The sequence below is a fragment of the Wallemia ichthyophaga genome (assembly GCF_000400465.1).
Source record: "Wallemia ichthyophaga EXF-994 unplaced genomic scaffold scaffold11, whole genome shotgun sequence".
Classification (NCBI taxonomy): domain Eukaryota; kingdom Fungi; phylum Basidiomycota; class Wallemiomycetes; order Wallemiales; family Wallemiaceae; genus Wallemia; species Wallemia ichthyophaga.
The window spans coordinates 229,156-243,565 of NW_008806284.1; the positions used below are offsets into that span (position 1 = coordinate 229,156).

Sequence of the window (14,410 nt, forward strand, 5' to 3'; positions counted from 1 at the left end):
TTACTCTTCAATTTGATAGGTACAGTAATCTTGAATGATACTCTCCAATTTTGAGCTCTTCTTTCCCTTAATCACTACGTTTAAATCGAATTGCTTATCTATCTCATCGTCCACCAGTACCTTTGTCTTGATCGGCCTTCTCGCTGTCTGTGGTACTGGCTTGGGCGTGTTTGGTGCACTTTGTTTCATTCTTTCTGTCGGTGCTGCTACCTTGTAGCTCACCTCATCGATGGACGCCAACCGTTGCAATAGTTGGTCTGCCTCCTGCTCATCTCTTCTCGCCTTGGCCAGTCGCAGCCGTTGCTCCAGTTCTGCTTTCTCAAGTACTGCGCTCTTCTTCGTAGTACCGCCCATAACATCAGATTTCTTCTGGAGCTTGAAATTGATGTCATCCTGTAAACATTGTCAGCTAATATCCTTATTTCAACAAAACCTTTCTCACATCTGTCCAAAATCGCTTCCTAGTATCTTCAATCTGCCTTCTAACCTTATCGAGTGATTTCCGTGTTGGTAATTTCGCCCTCTCGTCTTTGGCGTGTGCAATGAATCTATCAAATTCCCTATCTGTACACCGCGAGTTAGATACTTTAGACATAGGGCATATCTTGCTTGTTTTGCCCTGCCTGAGGACAAGTTGCTGATTTGTCATCGTATTTCCTTCAATTGCGTAGGGTTTGACGAGGCTGTCACCAAGGCCTGTGAAAATTAGCATTCCTATACCCGTCAAAAGCACTCCACCCACCAATAACCTCACAAAGTCGATAGTCTGGCTTTCCATCGGATTCTCCGAGCAGATATCTAACGAAAGTGCCTTTGATAAAGTCTTCGAAGAATGGCGCATAGCAGAATTCGACGAGGTTAGTACGATTGATCATCACCCTAAGCACATCAGCTTTCTCGAGTGGTTTGTCGTCTTCCATATCGTGCTTGCTAACCTCACCTTCTTCCGAATCGTCGGAAGAGTGTACTGAGCGCGCGCGACCGCCGTAATCCTCATCGTCGTCATCCTCCTGTGTCGTGTGAGCATTGCTAGTTTACAAAGATACCACCGCGTACATTCCTCGATCTCTTCTTGGTCTTTGCTTCACGCTTACTCTTGAGCTCCTCAAGCTTGCTCTTTTTCTCGGTTGTAGCGCCTGTCTGGGTGTGGCTACGCTTCGCAGCTGAAGCCACGTTATCTTCACCACCCGCCTGGGCAGCAGAAAAGAGTCTGTTGATATTCAGCGAATCCTTGTACTTTTGCATCTCCTCCTGTCGAGAAGCGAGGATATCCTCACGCTCGAGTTCATCGAGATCGAGAAGCCTGAATATGTAAGCGTGGTGGCCGTAACACTGCGATCCACCCACTTTGCTCTATCCGCTGAGTTCTTATACTTGCCTTCTAGAGGATATGGATTCTCGCTGTCTGCGGGTTGATCGACTTCCATGAGCGTATCCTTGCCGGCGTTGTCCTCTTCGCCGCTATCGCTGAGCCTGGGTGCTTGTCAGCGTAACAACACTTGCAAACAGCCTCCTCGCGCACCCTTCCTCCTCCTGCTTCGATAGCTGCTCATCAGCGCCATCGTCATCCCCTACGAGACCCAACAAATCAGCGTCGAGATCGTTATCCACATCGGTCATATTTTTTATCTCAAGATGGTTCGGGTTAATGACGCGACGTCGTACCCATCCCCATCTCGTTGATATAAACGTCGAGATAGAAAAATTGATGAAAACTGTTTCAACGGCTCCACTGGCTGGCTACAACCTCGCTTATTCCCCTTTTCATAAATCTAGATTGGCTGTAGCATGCGCAGCCAATTACGGTGAGTGATAAGACGCACGCAATCGCCGGCAATTATAGCTTTATAGGCCTCGTTGGAAATGGCAGGCTTAGAGAGTATAGCTACGATCTACACGGCGATCTTTCTCCCCACTCATCGTGAGCCGTTTCTCTGGTATCGGATACTTTTAATTGCCGAGACAGTTTCGACACTCAAGACGGTCTATTCGATTTGGCGTGGTCTGAACTCCATGAGAACCAGATCGTGACTGCAACTGGCGATGGCAGCGTGCGGCTATTCGATACGCAGATTCCTGTGGGTGGTTCTATGTCCACTCAGCCGCACACACTCATCCACCGCGCAGAAATTCCCAATTAGGGCGTGGCATGAGCATTCTAGGGAGGTTTTCGGCGTCGACTGGTCACCAACAGACAAGACGCAGTTTGCGACGTACGTCATTGAGCTGATATCATCCATATCACTCACAGCTAACGTCATTCCAGTGCTTCTTGGGACGGCACTGTTAAAATAGTGAGGAGACTCCACTCGCTCTCTCTTAGTTCACCACTCACTGCCACCAGTGGACACCCGATAACACCCACTCACTGCTCACACTTCCTGCGCACGATGGATGCGTCTACTCTGCCATATACAGCCCCCATCAGCCATACTGTCTAGCCACCTGCGGATCAGACGGCAAGCTTCATGTATGGGATCTGAGAACACCTCAACGCCCAGCGACGTCACTGGCTGCCTCACCAACAGAGCTGCTATCGCTCGATTGGAACAAGTATATCCAAGGCACGCTAGCCACTGGCAGCGTCGACAAGAGTATCAAAGTGTGGGATATACGGCAAGCGAAATGTCTCAATAACCTCCATGGACACGATTTCGCTATTAGGAGGGTGCAATTCTCGCCCCATGTACCCAATCTCATTGCCAGCGCATCTTATGACATGAGCGCAAGAGTGTAATTACCTGCCTCGCCGTTTGATCCACTCAATTAACGTGTTTTAGGTGGGACACTAGCGTTAACGCGTGCATTCATATCCATGATGCTCACACCGAGTTCGTCACAGGGGTCGCCTGGTCTCTATTTGATCCCTTGGTGCTGACTACTTGTGGATGGGACTACAAGGTGCACCTGCTCAGCCTCAAGGACCTGAATAGGCCGAACAACATGAGGAACATCAGCAACAAGAGGTGATATACCAACTATACTATACAACTACTGTACAAATCATTTAAACGACCCAATTTGTAACTACATGTGATGCCTCGATGATATAATTCCCATCGTAGGCTTAGCGTCCTGTCCGACGACTTGAGCATTTCCGTCAAAGACAGGTTTCGCTGGGTAAAGAAGCAACGATCTGCTGCTCAGCGGCCTCGTCGCGTAGGCCAAGATGCCCTTTGCTATGTGATCCGTCGAACGCTTTGCCTGTGTGAGTGTGAGTGTTAGTGTGATTGTGAGTGTGAGGATAACAATCCAATGACGTACGCTGTACCAATACATTAGCGGTATATCGGCATTATACGCCATCAACCATCTTTTCGCCTCTACAGGATTCATCTGATGCTGGAGATGCAAATCGCCTGTGCGCATGTCAGCGACGCGTACATACACCCCAACACACCACGCACTCTTCGACAAGACGACGTACACGAGATTCCTGGCAATCAAGTATTGCGGTATATTCTTCATTTGCGTCGTAAAGTCTTCCATATGCTCCAAGCAGCTCACAACTATCACGAATAACTTGTGGTGTGGATGCTCGAAGTAGTGCTGATTAGAAATTGGGTCGCTGAGTTGGCTGCATCTTGTGAGCTCTGATTTCACATCTGTCTCCCTCATCACCCTCACATTCTCAGCCTCTGCTTATCCCCCGCTAAATCTGCCACCCTCTTAGCAAGCTCTATCTTCCCAGAGAGTGATGATCCCGTTATCTGGATTACGCGTTAGATTTGATGGGCTGTGTTAATATTTAATCACCATCAATTTGCAGTTCGGTAGCTGCTCCGCTTTTGTCACGTCCGCCATATCGTTGAGAGTAATTAACGCGTTAGCTTGCCTATAAGTTGCATACAAAAATTATACACGCTTGAACATCTATCTATTGCTCCCATAATACATTTATTAAATCCCTTCAATGTCTATATGCGCTGCGTAGACTTAACTCGAAACTATTAATAAACATTCCTAGTCCTAAATCTCACTCAGACTAGCTTTGATTGCCTCTTCTAGCTGCGCCTCGAAATTCTGATCCACGTTTTCGGCTACCTGTGAGTAGCTCGGAGGTTCGGGATTCTCTTCCTCTATCGCCTCTTCTTGAGGTGCGACTGGCGCATACTCACTCCTCTTGCCCTCCTTCTTGGTCAGGTTGTTCGTATCACTATCGCCTTCTAGATTTATAGCATCTTCAATGTGCTGCTTTGAGGATCCTTCGATTGGCTCATAGGGAAAGTCACCCTCATACTGCTTTTCGAGATCCTCGCTTTTCTTTATTTCATCCAATATCGCTTCCATTTCGCTTTCTTCTCGCATCTTCTTTTGATTCTCTTCCTCTTCTTGGCTGATCATCATAATGTCTGTCGCGGGATTAGTGCGATGGAACGTAATGTGAGTAACTCACACTCTAAGGTCTCCGATTCATCTAGTCCTAAATTCTCCAAGCGGCCAAGAGTCTTCATCATATTCTGCTTTCTATCCGCTTCACTCTCGGAAACATCGTCGGTTTCGTCTTGCATCACAAGTGACTCTCTTATCTCATCCCGCACATCTGACGAGTCTGTCAATGGTTAGTCTTTTGGTGATACTCGAGAAGCAACAGCTACAGTCACGGCAATACTCACACTGATTCTTCTGCGCAACTCCCTTATTCGAGCCTCTCCATCCTTTACCTCTAGTTTTAAAATCTTTTATACCCCCAGCTTTCCATGCAATTACTTTGTTGCCGATAGCAGCGACGACAGCAAATTCATCCGCTACTATTCCGCTGACAGCAAACGCGTTCTCGTCTTCCGTCGATGCCTCATTTGTGGCCAGATACCGAGAGAGATGACGAGTCGATGATGTTTGATTGAATGATCTTATGGCATCACCGGTGAGTGGATCGTGCGCAATGAGCACTCCATCTGCAGCACCAGTCAGTAGAAGTAGAGGCGTGAGAGAGATGGTGGTTATCTTTGAGTGGTGTCCGCCAAATATTCTCAACGGCTCTATCACCTGATCCGACCTCGCATCCCAATCCCATACACACGTCCTTCCGCTAGAGTCACCAGCTACGACTGCCCTTCTATGTTTTAATATCTGATCTTTTGTGTTAAATGAGGAGCCAATGTTGAGTGCATCAGAGAAATTGTTGGTGGAAGACGCACTTCTACTCAATATCGGAGTTGAAAGTGGCGAGCACTTGCTGAGATCGTTGTTCAAATAGAAAGATGTGAGTTCGGATATTGGACCAAGCCCAAAGATTCTCTTCTTTTTAGTCTCAATGTCATGCCTCTCGAAGAAGGTCTCTGGCTTGCGATATATCAGAACGCTCACGTCGTTAGGACCTTGAGTGTCTAGTAGAAGTTTTGAGATTGGTAAGTATTTAGTGAAGCTTCCAAGAGAAGTATAAGCTACACGGTGTTCTTCTATTGTGTCTCTGGGGTTTTCTTCACTGATACATGCCTCAATTGGCATATTACTCCATACTCTGACTGTTCCACTCTCATATCCAGCAGCGATAGAACAACTCGTGCTATCGTAAGCTACTTGTGTTACTGAATCTACGTGCGCCAACTCCTCTCCTTTGGAGTTGAGTAGCTTTTTGACGTCTGAGCTCCATATACAACGCAGCTCAGGCTCATTCGACCACAACTTAACGACGCCATCCATGCTGCCGCTGACGAAAGAGGGCGCAGCCCAAGCGCTCTTTGAGAGAGTCGTTGATGGATGAGAAAGACAAGTGACAGGTCCATAGTGAAAATCACGGCTAATGTTTTGATGTGTTGCTAATCCGCTGCCTCGCACACCCCACGCAGATGCAGCTCCAGAGCCGTGCTGCAAAGCACTTTTAGCGATCTGGGTGAAACCGACAAAACCAGAAGCAAAGCCCCAAATGACTCTGCCATCACTGGACAGCTCTACAGTAGAGGCATCGTTGGGGGCCATTCCTGGTGCAAGAATGTAGCCTTTGGCTAGCTTACCACTGAAAGGCTCCGATCTACTCAAGCAGGCGTGCATGAGGGATACGGAGATGAGTCTTCGCGGGGTGAGTTCCGGGTTTGTAATGGTGGACAAATCGAGAGATATCTGGTGTATAGTAGCGACTCTGGGGTTGTGAGTGATAAGCGGGGCCTTCGATTTCTTCCAGCGACGGATGTAGATGGACCGCCTAACGAATTCCTCTTTCCATGAGCTGAATCTGCCCGAGATTCTCGAAGCGATGATAGAAGTGAACTTTGAGTTCTCCTCTGAAGGTTGTATGCCTAGAAAAGAGAAGGCAAAGGCACGGCGCCAAGCAGCGTCATCGGTAGCAGTGTGATGGAGGGACTTGTTCGTAAGAGAAACAGCGATAAGGGAGCCAGGATCGAGATAGGTGAGGATATGGAGGACAAGATCGTGTGGGAGATGGAACAGGAGAGAAGGGAGATGTGTGTCGTCGTCCTCGTCGTCGGTGGCTGATTGGGGGATTAAGTCATAGCCAGACAGAGCCAGCCGAACTCACAATTAGAATGAGAATAGAGGTTATTTGACATTTAAATCAAATTAAATAATTATTTAAATTAAATCAAGATGATCGTTATCAACTAACACCCAAGTCGTCGGTGTGAGATGGCAGCCCCTGCGCTCCAAAACTACCAGATTGGCGATTGCTTGGGGAAGGGGGCATTTGGCAGCGTCTACAGGGCTCTCAATTGGACCACTGGAGAAACGGTGGCTGTCAAGCAGATCCAGCTGAGTGACATTCCCCATTCCCAGTTGGGCGAGATTATGGTGGGTATATAACGATTTCTTGGGTCAAGCTAACTCGGTAATAGTCGGAGATAGATCTCCTCAAGAATCTCCATGTGAGTTGTTGTCTACTGCGTACACCACCACTCATCTCCCAAGCATCCACGCATAGTGCGCTATGGCGGTTTCGTAAAGACGAAAGATGCTCTGTTTGTTATCCTTGAGTGGGTTTTGTTGGTTTTGTTGGTTTTGGTGATGCAATCATCTAATCTGCTCCAGGTACTGCGAGAACGGTTCCCTGGCTTCGATCTGCAAGCGTTTCGGTAAATTCCCCGAGGCGCTGGTGGCCGTTTACATATCACAAGTCCTCGAAGGTCTCCAATACCTCCACGATCAGGGTGTATGTCATCGTGATATCAAGGCTGCCAATATCCTCGCAATCAAGGACGGTAAAGTCAAACTCGCGGATTTCGGTGTAGCTACACAAGCACACCTAGCAGATAACTCTGTAGTTGGTAGCCCCTTCTGGATGGCTCCGGAGGTCATTGAACAGTCCGGAGCGAGCACTGCATCCGATATTTGGAGCGTAGGCTGTGTCGTGATTGAGCTGCTAGAGGGGCGCCCACCATACTCACATCTTCCTCAAATGAGCGCACTCTGGGCTATCGTTCAACACGACCAAATGCCAATCCCAGAGGGTTCCTCACCCGTTGTCAAAGATTTCCTCCTCCATTGTTTTCAAAAAGATCCTAATTTGCGTGTCTCAGCTAAGAAACTACTCAAGCATCCTTGGATCCGCCAAATTAACTCGCCAGACAAAAGTAATACCAAGTTTACCCAACTTTATAGAAGAAATACCCCAACTGAGGACCACGAAACTTACGACAACGCCGTACAGAAGGTGCAAGAGTGGAATGAGGCTTTAAAATCCCCGCCTAAAAGCTCAAAGACTAAGTCGCTCTTCCCTGCTCGTGATAGCAAGTCTACTTTCTCTCCGCTACGAAGATCGTCTCTTAACAATGATAGTCCCAACCCCGCTACGGTATCAAATCAACCGCCTGCGAAACCATTCACGGTTAGGAATGACAATAGAGAGAATGTCCTCAGTAAAACGCAGGAGGATGAGGAAGACAATTGGGATGCAGACTTTGCTGGCACAATCTCCTTTTCGAAAGCACAGGATGCAATTTCAGGTGACACTGGCAAATCAGACGATAATACCCAAACTATAAAACCAAACTCGAGGAAAGCCAGCGAGGATCACAGCATAACGTCACGTATACCTAATAAGATAATTGAAGATTACTCTGACCTCGGCGGAGATGAAGATGACATTGTACTCAGCGAGAAGATATCAAGTTTGAGGTTGAAGGGTGGCCTCTTCCATCCAAAGGACCTAGGCAGGCTGAGAGAAGAGCCATCACCACCATTGCAATCGTCGTTTAACATACCACAGAAGAAGCCATCTCTACCAAAACGCCCCTCTCCTCCAACATCGCTGCGTTCTCACAGCAGATCACGCTCAAGTATATCCTCCTTGCCAGCGCCATCGACAGAGCAAACAAGGAAAACGAGCGATCTGGCAAAGTATTCTGAAGTTGACGACGAAGACTTTGACGATGTTTTTGGTAAAGCGCCGCCATCAGTGTCAGGTGAAAGTGGGCAAACGCTACAACTGACGACCAAGTTGTCTAATAAATCGTGGCTCGGTGACGACGTAGCCGATGATGAGGATCCATTTGCACAAATTGAGGATGACTTTGCCGAGAACGATATTGAGTCAAACTTGGTCAGAGATAGACATGCAAGGTTATGTGCTATGGTCGCTGAATTAGTCGATCAATTAGAGGCTGGTAAGTCTGAAGAGAAGCTGAATGAAATGCTTGACGAGTTGTTGCACATACTCGAAGAGTTCCCGGATATGTATATGCAATTTGTTGCAGCCAGGGGCATGCTTTCATCACTCGAGGTTCTAGAAAGTAAACCCAGCAAAGATGTAATTTACAAGCTGCTGAGGATAATAAATCTCATTGTCTCGGTCGATCCTGGTCTTGTTGAGTCATTCTGCCTCGTCGGGGGTATAGCGGTGGTGATGACTTATGCGAGCAAACGTTATTCGCATGAACTTCGGCTGGAGGCTGCGTCGTTTGTAGGCCATGTTACCCACACGAGCGTCTTGACGCTGCAGATGTTTATAGCGTGTCGAGGGTTTAGAGTCCTTGTCGATCTGCTGGATGAGGAAGCGCAGGAGCTGGTATACGAGGCAGTCTCAGCAATCTCTAGTGTATTCGAATCACATTCCCTTACTACAAAAACGGACTTTTGTAGGATATTTGCTAAGGAAGGTCTTCTAGAGCCACTTTCTAGTGCTCTTACTACGGCACTTAGGGAGACATCTGATGAAGGTGCGCAAGTGAGGGACATCTCAAGCAAGATCTACTTGCTGTTTGCGCAAGTGGGACAGAACGACAACGTGGTCTTGAATGCGTTGGGCACACGCAGCATTCTAAGACGCCTTCTAAAGGCGTGTGAGAGTTTATGTGACAAGGACAAGATGTCATCCCTGCTGATCACGCTGTTAAAGACGTTCAAGCATATATCGACATCGGCGGGAATGTTGGATGTGCTGCAAAACAGCAACGCAATTGAAGTATTTGTCAGAGTGCTCGACAAGCGTAAGGAGGGAGAGCGGAGTAGTGAAATTTCGTCGCAAGTGCTGCAGATATTCTACTCACTTACACGACTTTCACCAAGCAGACAAGAAGAGGCGGCACAGGCGGGATTGATACCACTGTTGAAGAGAGTTTTTGAAGTTTCATCGCCGCTGAAGCAATTTGCATTGCCAATACTATGTGACTTTGCGCATGCTGGGAAGAGCTGCCGAGCGCTGCTTTGGAAACACAACTGCTTGGATCTCTACATTCTACTATTGCAAGATGCATACTTCCAAGTTTCGGCGTTGGAGGCAATACTCATCTGGCTGCAGAATGAGACTGATAGAGTGGAGGGTCAGTTGCTTCAGCCAAGACCACTGGAAAGTCTGTTGACTATGTTCGTACAAGCCAAGGCCAACTCGTTCGAAGCAAGTCTGGAACCGATACTGAAAATGTGCAGGATCAGCAGGGGATTGGTTCTGGGAGTTGCGAAAGCAAGCTTCTTTAGGAAGCTCATTGATAAGCTCTCGCACACGAAAGCGCTCGTCCGGCTAAACTTGCTCCGTATACTGAGGCTGGTGCTGGAGGTGCATCCCAACTGTAAGAGTATTGTAGAGGAATATAGATTGATAGAGGTAGGTGACGTAAATCTCGGTTACATTAACTCACAAAATTGCAGGTGATAAGCGAGCTTGGAGTGAAGGATAGTGCGATACTGGTTAGGGAGTTGAGTAAGGAAATATCGAATGAATTGAAGGCTGGAAAATACACAAGCCTGGCAAGGGAGCGAAGATCGACATCGGACAACGGCGTTCTGGGAGCGAGCCGCGCGTACAGGCCGCACAGGAGGATACCGTCACGAGGATTTTGAGACATAGATGCATGAGCGGAGATACTAAAATTAATTGTGCGTTTAGGTGTGCATTTTGTGTGCAATTAGAGGTTAATGTGTGAATATAAAGAAAAATCTAATAATAAATTTGCATTTCGTGCGTAGAAGGACAGAAGCCGAGATAAGGGCTAAGCTAAGACAAGGGGAAGGAGTGAAAGAATAGAGCTTGACAGACCAATAAACTACAGACACAGAAAGTAGGTAGACTAATAGCAATTTAACTATTATCAATAATTTGCGGGGTCTCGGCAACAAAATCGCTTACAAGTGAGGGGCAACAAGTGAGATACCGCATTTGAAAGGAATAGCGGGTGAGTGTAAAAAGGGTGAAAGGAATTCAAGTGTTTAGCCCGCTAGAAGGCGGACTGTGCACGATGTAACACGTCGCATGATCCCCGCTGGTCGATCACACTGTACCAATTGCGGGGATGAGCCGCAAAAAGAAGTGACGATAGAGGATGGCGACAAGAATGTCAAGTAGAATCAGTGTGACAAGTGCTGCGCAAGGAATGTTGGGCGTAGATGAGATTTGTAGTGTGCCTGGCAAAAACTTCAGGGGCTTCTTGAGACCGGCAGAAGATCCGAGAGCGCCTAGAAATGAGGAGGAGGCGGGAGCAATTAAGTAAAGTAGTGGGATGGAAAACTAGAATGACACTGCAACTATTTTTAAGCACTTAAAAGTGATTACGTGCGTAAAGTCACCAATACGTCAGCCAATCAGGGGCCACGAAAAAGGGAGACAGAAGAAGAGCAATAGGCAATGTATATGAAAACAGACGCGTAAAATATTATTAAAATTAACATAATAAATCCGGTAAATTTTGATTTTTTTTTAAATCCCCAACAATTAAATTGCGGCGAGGAGAAATCTTTTTCTTCAACTTCCACATTGAAATAAAAAGTCCAGCCACCCTTTCACTTTAAACACATTTAAAAGCTCAAGCAGGGCAATTAAAATAAAGATGTCTACCCATGATGAAAAACCAGTAAGAGAGGGTGAAATTCCTTCAAAGGAGCAAGTGCCTCAAGAGGATGATGAATCACCTGGAGCTGAGTACTCGGCTTTGGTCAACTACATTCAAAATGTTGAACTTAGAAAGGGTGATGACGAAGCCCAAGAGGAAGACGACGTTACTTACAAACGCGTAAGTTTTTTAGGTTTCACCTAAATGGTATTTTTAACACGCGTTTAGAAATGGTATGCGCCTTGGAAAAAAGTTGAAATTAGACAACAAGGCGCAACTGTTCCTCCCGATTGGCTTACTGCCACTCACGCTTCAGGTGGTTTAAAGTCATCCGACGTTGAACCACGCCGTAAGCGCTTTGGTTTCAACGAATTAGAATCTCCAGAAGAGAATCACTTCCTCAAATTCCTTGGTTTCTTCAGAGGCCCTGTTCTCTACGTTATGGAAGGTGCCGTCGCTCTTGCGGGTGGTCTTCGTGAATGGGTCGATTTCGGTGTCATTATTGGTATTCTTCTCCTCAACGCTTTCGTCGGTTTCTATCAAGAAAAACAAGCTGGTGATATTGTGGCCCAACTTAAAGCTGGTATCGCTCTGCGTACTACCGTTGTCCGCGACGGTCAAGAGACTGAAGTCGAAGCACGCGAACTTGTTGTTGGTGATATCGTCGTTATTGAAGAAGGTGCGACAATTCCAGGTGATTGTGAACTTCTTGCGGACTACAAGGATAAGGATGGCTCAAAAGCTGCCGACATCCTTCAAAAAGTCAAGGAAGACGCAAAGAGAGAAAAAACTGACGACGACGAAGAAAAGTTCGGCAAAGGTCCATCAATTTTGGCCGCTGATCAATCCGCTATTACTGGTGAATCCTTAGCTGTTGACAAGTATGTTGGTGACATTGCTTTCTACACCACCATCTGTAAGCGTGGTAAGGTTTATGCACGTGTCAAGATGAGTGCACCAATCTCTTTCGTCGGTAAAACTGCTGCCCTTGTTTTAGGCTCGAACGACAAGGGTCACTTCGTTAAGGTCATGAACATTATCGGTGGTACTCTCTTGGTTCTTGTCATTGTCTTCTTGTTCGCTGTCTGGATTGGTGGTTTCTTCCGTAACGTAGAGATCGCCCAACCAAGAGACAATAACTTACTTGTCTACACTCTTATCTTCGCTGTCATTGGTGTCCCAGTTGGTCTTCCAGTTGTTACCACCACTACTCTCGCCGTCGGAGCTGCTTATCTGGCTAAGCAACAGGCCATCGTTCAACAACTCACCTCCATCGAGTCTCTCGCCGGTTGTGATATTCTCTGTTCCGATAAGACTGGTACCCTTACAGCCAACAAACTTTCTATTCACGAACCATACACGGCTGAAGGTGTCGACATGGACTGGATGATGTGTGTTGCTGCTCTTGCCTCATCGCACAACGTCAAGTCTTTGGACCCTATCGACAAGATCACCATTTCTACCCTTAAGGAATACCCTCGCGCCACCGAAATGCTTAAGACTGGATGGATCACCAAGGACTTTAGACCTTTCGACCCAGTGTCCAAGCGTATTACTTCAATTGTTGAGCGCGACGGTGTTACCTACACTTGTGCCAAGGGTGCTCCAAACTCTATTCTCAAGATGTGCAACTGTCCACCACAAATTGCTCAAGCATTCCGTGACCAAACTATGGAGTTTGCTTCTAGAGGTTTCCGTTCCCTTGGTGTTTCAGTTCAAGAAAACAACGGTGATTGGCAAGTTCTTGGTTTACTTCCTATGTTCGATCCTCCACGTCACGATACTGCTGCCACTGTTGGTGAAGCGATTAAGCTCGGTGTTGGTGTGAAAATGTTGACTGGTGATGCCGTTGCTATCGCTAAGGAGACTTGTAAAATGCTCGGTATGGGCACTAAGGTGAGAAGTTTCTCTTCTTTTCAGTCCTTTCTAACTTTTCGTAGGTTTATGACTCTCACAGACTTATTGGTGGTGGTTCTATGGCAGGTTCTGAAATGCACGACTTCATTGAATCCGCCGATGGATTTGGTGAAGTTTTCCCAGAACACAAGTACCAAATTGTTGAGATGCTTCAACATCGTGGTCACTTGACGGCCATGACTGGTGATGGTGTTAACGATGCCCCAGCCCTTAAAAAGGCCGATTGTGGTATTGCAGTCGAAGGTGCTTCAGACGCTGCTCGTTCAGCTGCTGCCGTTGTTTTCCTTGACGAAGGTCTTTCAACCATTATTACTGCAATTAAGGTCGCTCGTGAAATTTTCCACCGTATGAAGGCTTACATTGTTTATCGTATCGCTCTCTGTCTTCATTTGGAAATCTACCTTACACTCTCTATCCTCATTATGAACGAAACTATTCGTGCAGACTTGATTGTCTGGATTGCATTGTTCGCTGATTTAGCCACAGTCGCTGTTGCATACGATAATGCCCCATACGCACTTACTCCAGTTTCGTGGCAATTACCAAAGATATGGATCATGTCAACTGTTCTTGGTGCAATTCTCGCAGGTGGTACTTGGATTCTTAGAGGTACGCTTTTCCTCAACAGCGGTGGTGTTATCCAAAATTGGGGTGGTATCGAGCACATTCTCTTCTTGGAGGTTTGTCTCACTGAGAACTGGTTGATTTTCTTAACCAGAACCGGTGCTGGTGAATTCAAGTGGCCATCATGGCAATTGGTTGGTGCTATTGGTGGTGTAGATATCCTTGCAACTCTCTTCACCCTGTTCGGTTGGTTCCACGCTGAAGATGACATGCACAACGGTCACACCGACATTGTCACTGTTGTTAAGGTTTGGTGTTTCTCTATCGCTGTTATGGTTATCTGTACCCTTGCGTACGTTATCATGAACAACTGGAAGTGGTTGGACAACCTCGGAAAGAGACAAGTTGGAAAGGTAGACAGACGCGTTGAGGACTTCATGAACGAGTTGCAACGTATCACTATCGTACATGAAAGATCTGATAGAGATGTCTACAGACTCTACGGTAGATCTCAAGGTCTTGATTCCGACAGTTAAATGAGTTAATTAAATAGTGGTAAATTTTTAATTACTGGATTAATTACAGCAAATTCTAAACAATTCATTTTCAAGATTCTGACCTTATAGAAACATTTCTAGTTTTTTTTAATTCTAATACTAACTTCAATCATTCATTAATTTGCTCTTTTGTGGCTACACCAAACTAGAAAATCT

General features: G+C 46.6%; 6 protein-coding genes across 6 annotated transcripts; 3 read left to right on the forward strand and 3 right to left on the reverse strand.

Moving 5' to 3' along the window:
- On the reverse strand, positions 1 to 1,620 carry J056_000758 (RNA polymerase-associated protein; the record flags this gene model as incomplete). Its single annotated transcript, XM_009270386.1, has 6 exons — positions 1 to 393; positions 443 to 696; positions 743 to 1,010; positions 1,057 to 1,303; positions 1,348 to 1,473; positions 1,523 to 1,620. The coding sequence occupies 6 exons, from the start codon at positions 1,618 to 1,620 to the stop codon at positions 1 to 3; spliced, it is 1,386 nt and encodes a 461-aa protein (XP_009268661.1).
- A 28-nt stretch (positions 1,621 to 1,648) lies between these two features.
- J056_000759 (Peroxisome biosis protein 7) lies at positions 1,649 to 2,970 on the forward strand (the record flags this gene model as incomplete). Its single annotated transcript, XM_009270387.1, has 7 exons — positions 1,649 to 1,805; positions 1,852 to 1,921; positions 1,967 to 2,078; positions 2,128 to 2,213; positions 2,267 to 2,294; positions 2,345 to 2,733; positions 2,781 to 2,970. 7 exons carry the CDS (start codon positions 1,649 to 1,651, stop codon positions 2,968 to 2,970), a joined length of 1,032 nt encoding a protein of 343 aa, XP_009268662.1.
- A 57-nt stretch (positions 2,971 to 3,027) lies between these two features.
- On the reverse strand, positions 3,028 to 3,804 carry J056_000760 (uncharacterized protein; the record flags this gene model as incomplete). The annotated part of the gene is made up of 5 exons (XM_009270388.1): positions 3,028 to 3,204; positions 3,265 to 3,359; positions 3,408 to 3,577; positions 3,628 to 3,710; positions 3,757 to 3,804. The coding sequence occupies 5 exons, from the start codon at positions 3,802 to 3,804 to the stop codon at positions 3,028 to 3,030; spliced, it is 573 nt and encodes a 190-aa protein (XP_009268663.1).
- A 165-nt stretch (positions 3,805 to 3,969) lies between these two features.
- Positions 3,970 to 6,509, reverse strand: J056_000761 (F-box/WD repeat-containing protein pof10; the record flags this gene model as incomplete). Its single annotated transcript, XM_009270389.1, has 4 exons — positions 3,970 to 4,352; positions 4,397 to 4,552; positions 4,617 to 6,431; positions 6,479 to 6,509. 4 exons carry the CDS (start codon positions 6,507 to 6,509, stop codon positions 3,970 to 3,972), a joined length of 2,385 nt encoding a protein of 794 aa, XP_009268664.1.
- Positions 6,510 to 6,585: 76 nt separating this feature from the next.
- On the forward strand, positions 6,586 to 10,230 carry J056_000762 (Cytokinesis protein sepH; the record flags this gene model as incomplete). Its single annotated transcript, XM_009270390.1, has 5 exons — positions 6,586 to 6,747; positions 6,792 to 6,821; positions 6,865 to 6,929; positions 6,985 to 9,994; positions 10,039 to 10,230. The coding sequence occupies 5 exons, from the start codon at positions 6,586 to 6,588 to the stop codon at positions 10,228 to 10,230; spliced, it is 3,459 nt and encodes a 1,152-aa protein (XP_009268665.1).
- Positions 10,231 to 11,213: 983 nt separating this feature from the next.
- On the forward strand, positions 11,214 to 14,233 carry J056_000763 (Plasma membrane ATPase; the record flags this gene model as incomplete). The annotated part of the gene is made up of 3 exons (XM_009270391.1): positions 11,214 to 11,396; positions 11,445 to 13,112; positions 13,157 to 14,233. The coding sequence occupies 3 exons, from the start codon at positions 11,214 to 11,216 to the stop codon at positions 14,231 to 14,233; spliced, it is 2,928 nt and encodes a 975-aa protein (XP_009268666.1).
- Positions 14,234 to 14,410: the final 177 nt, after the last annotated feature.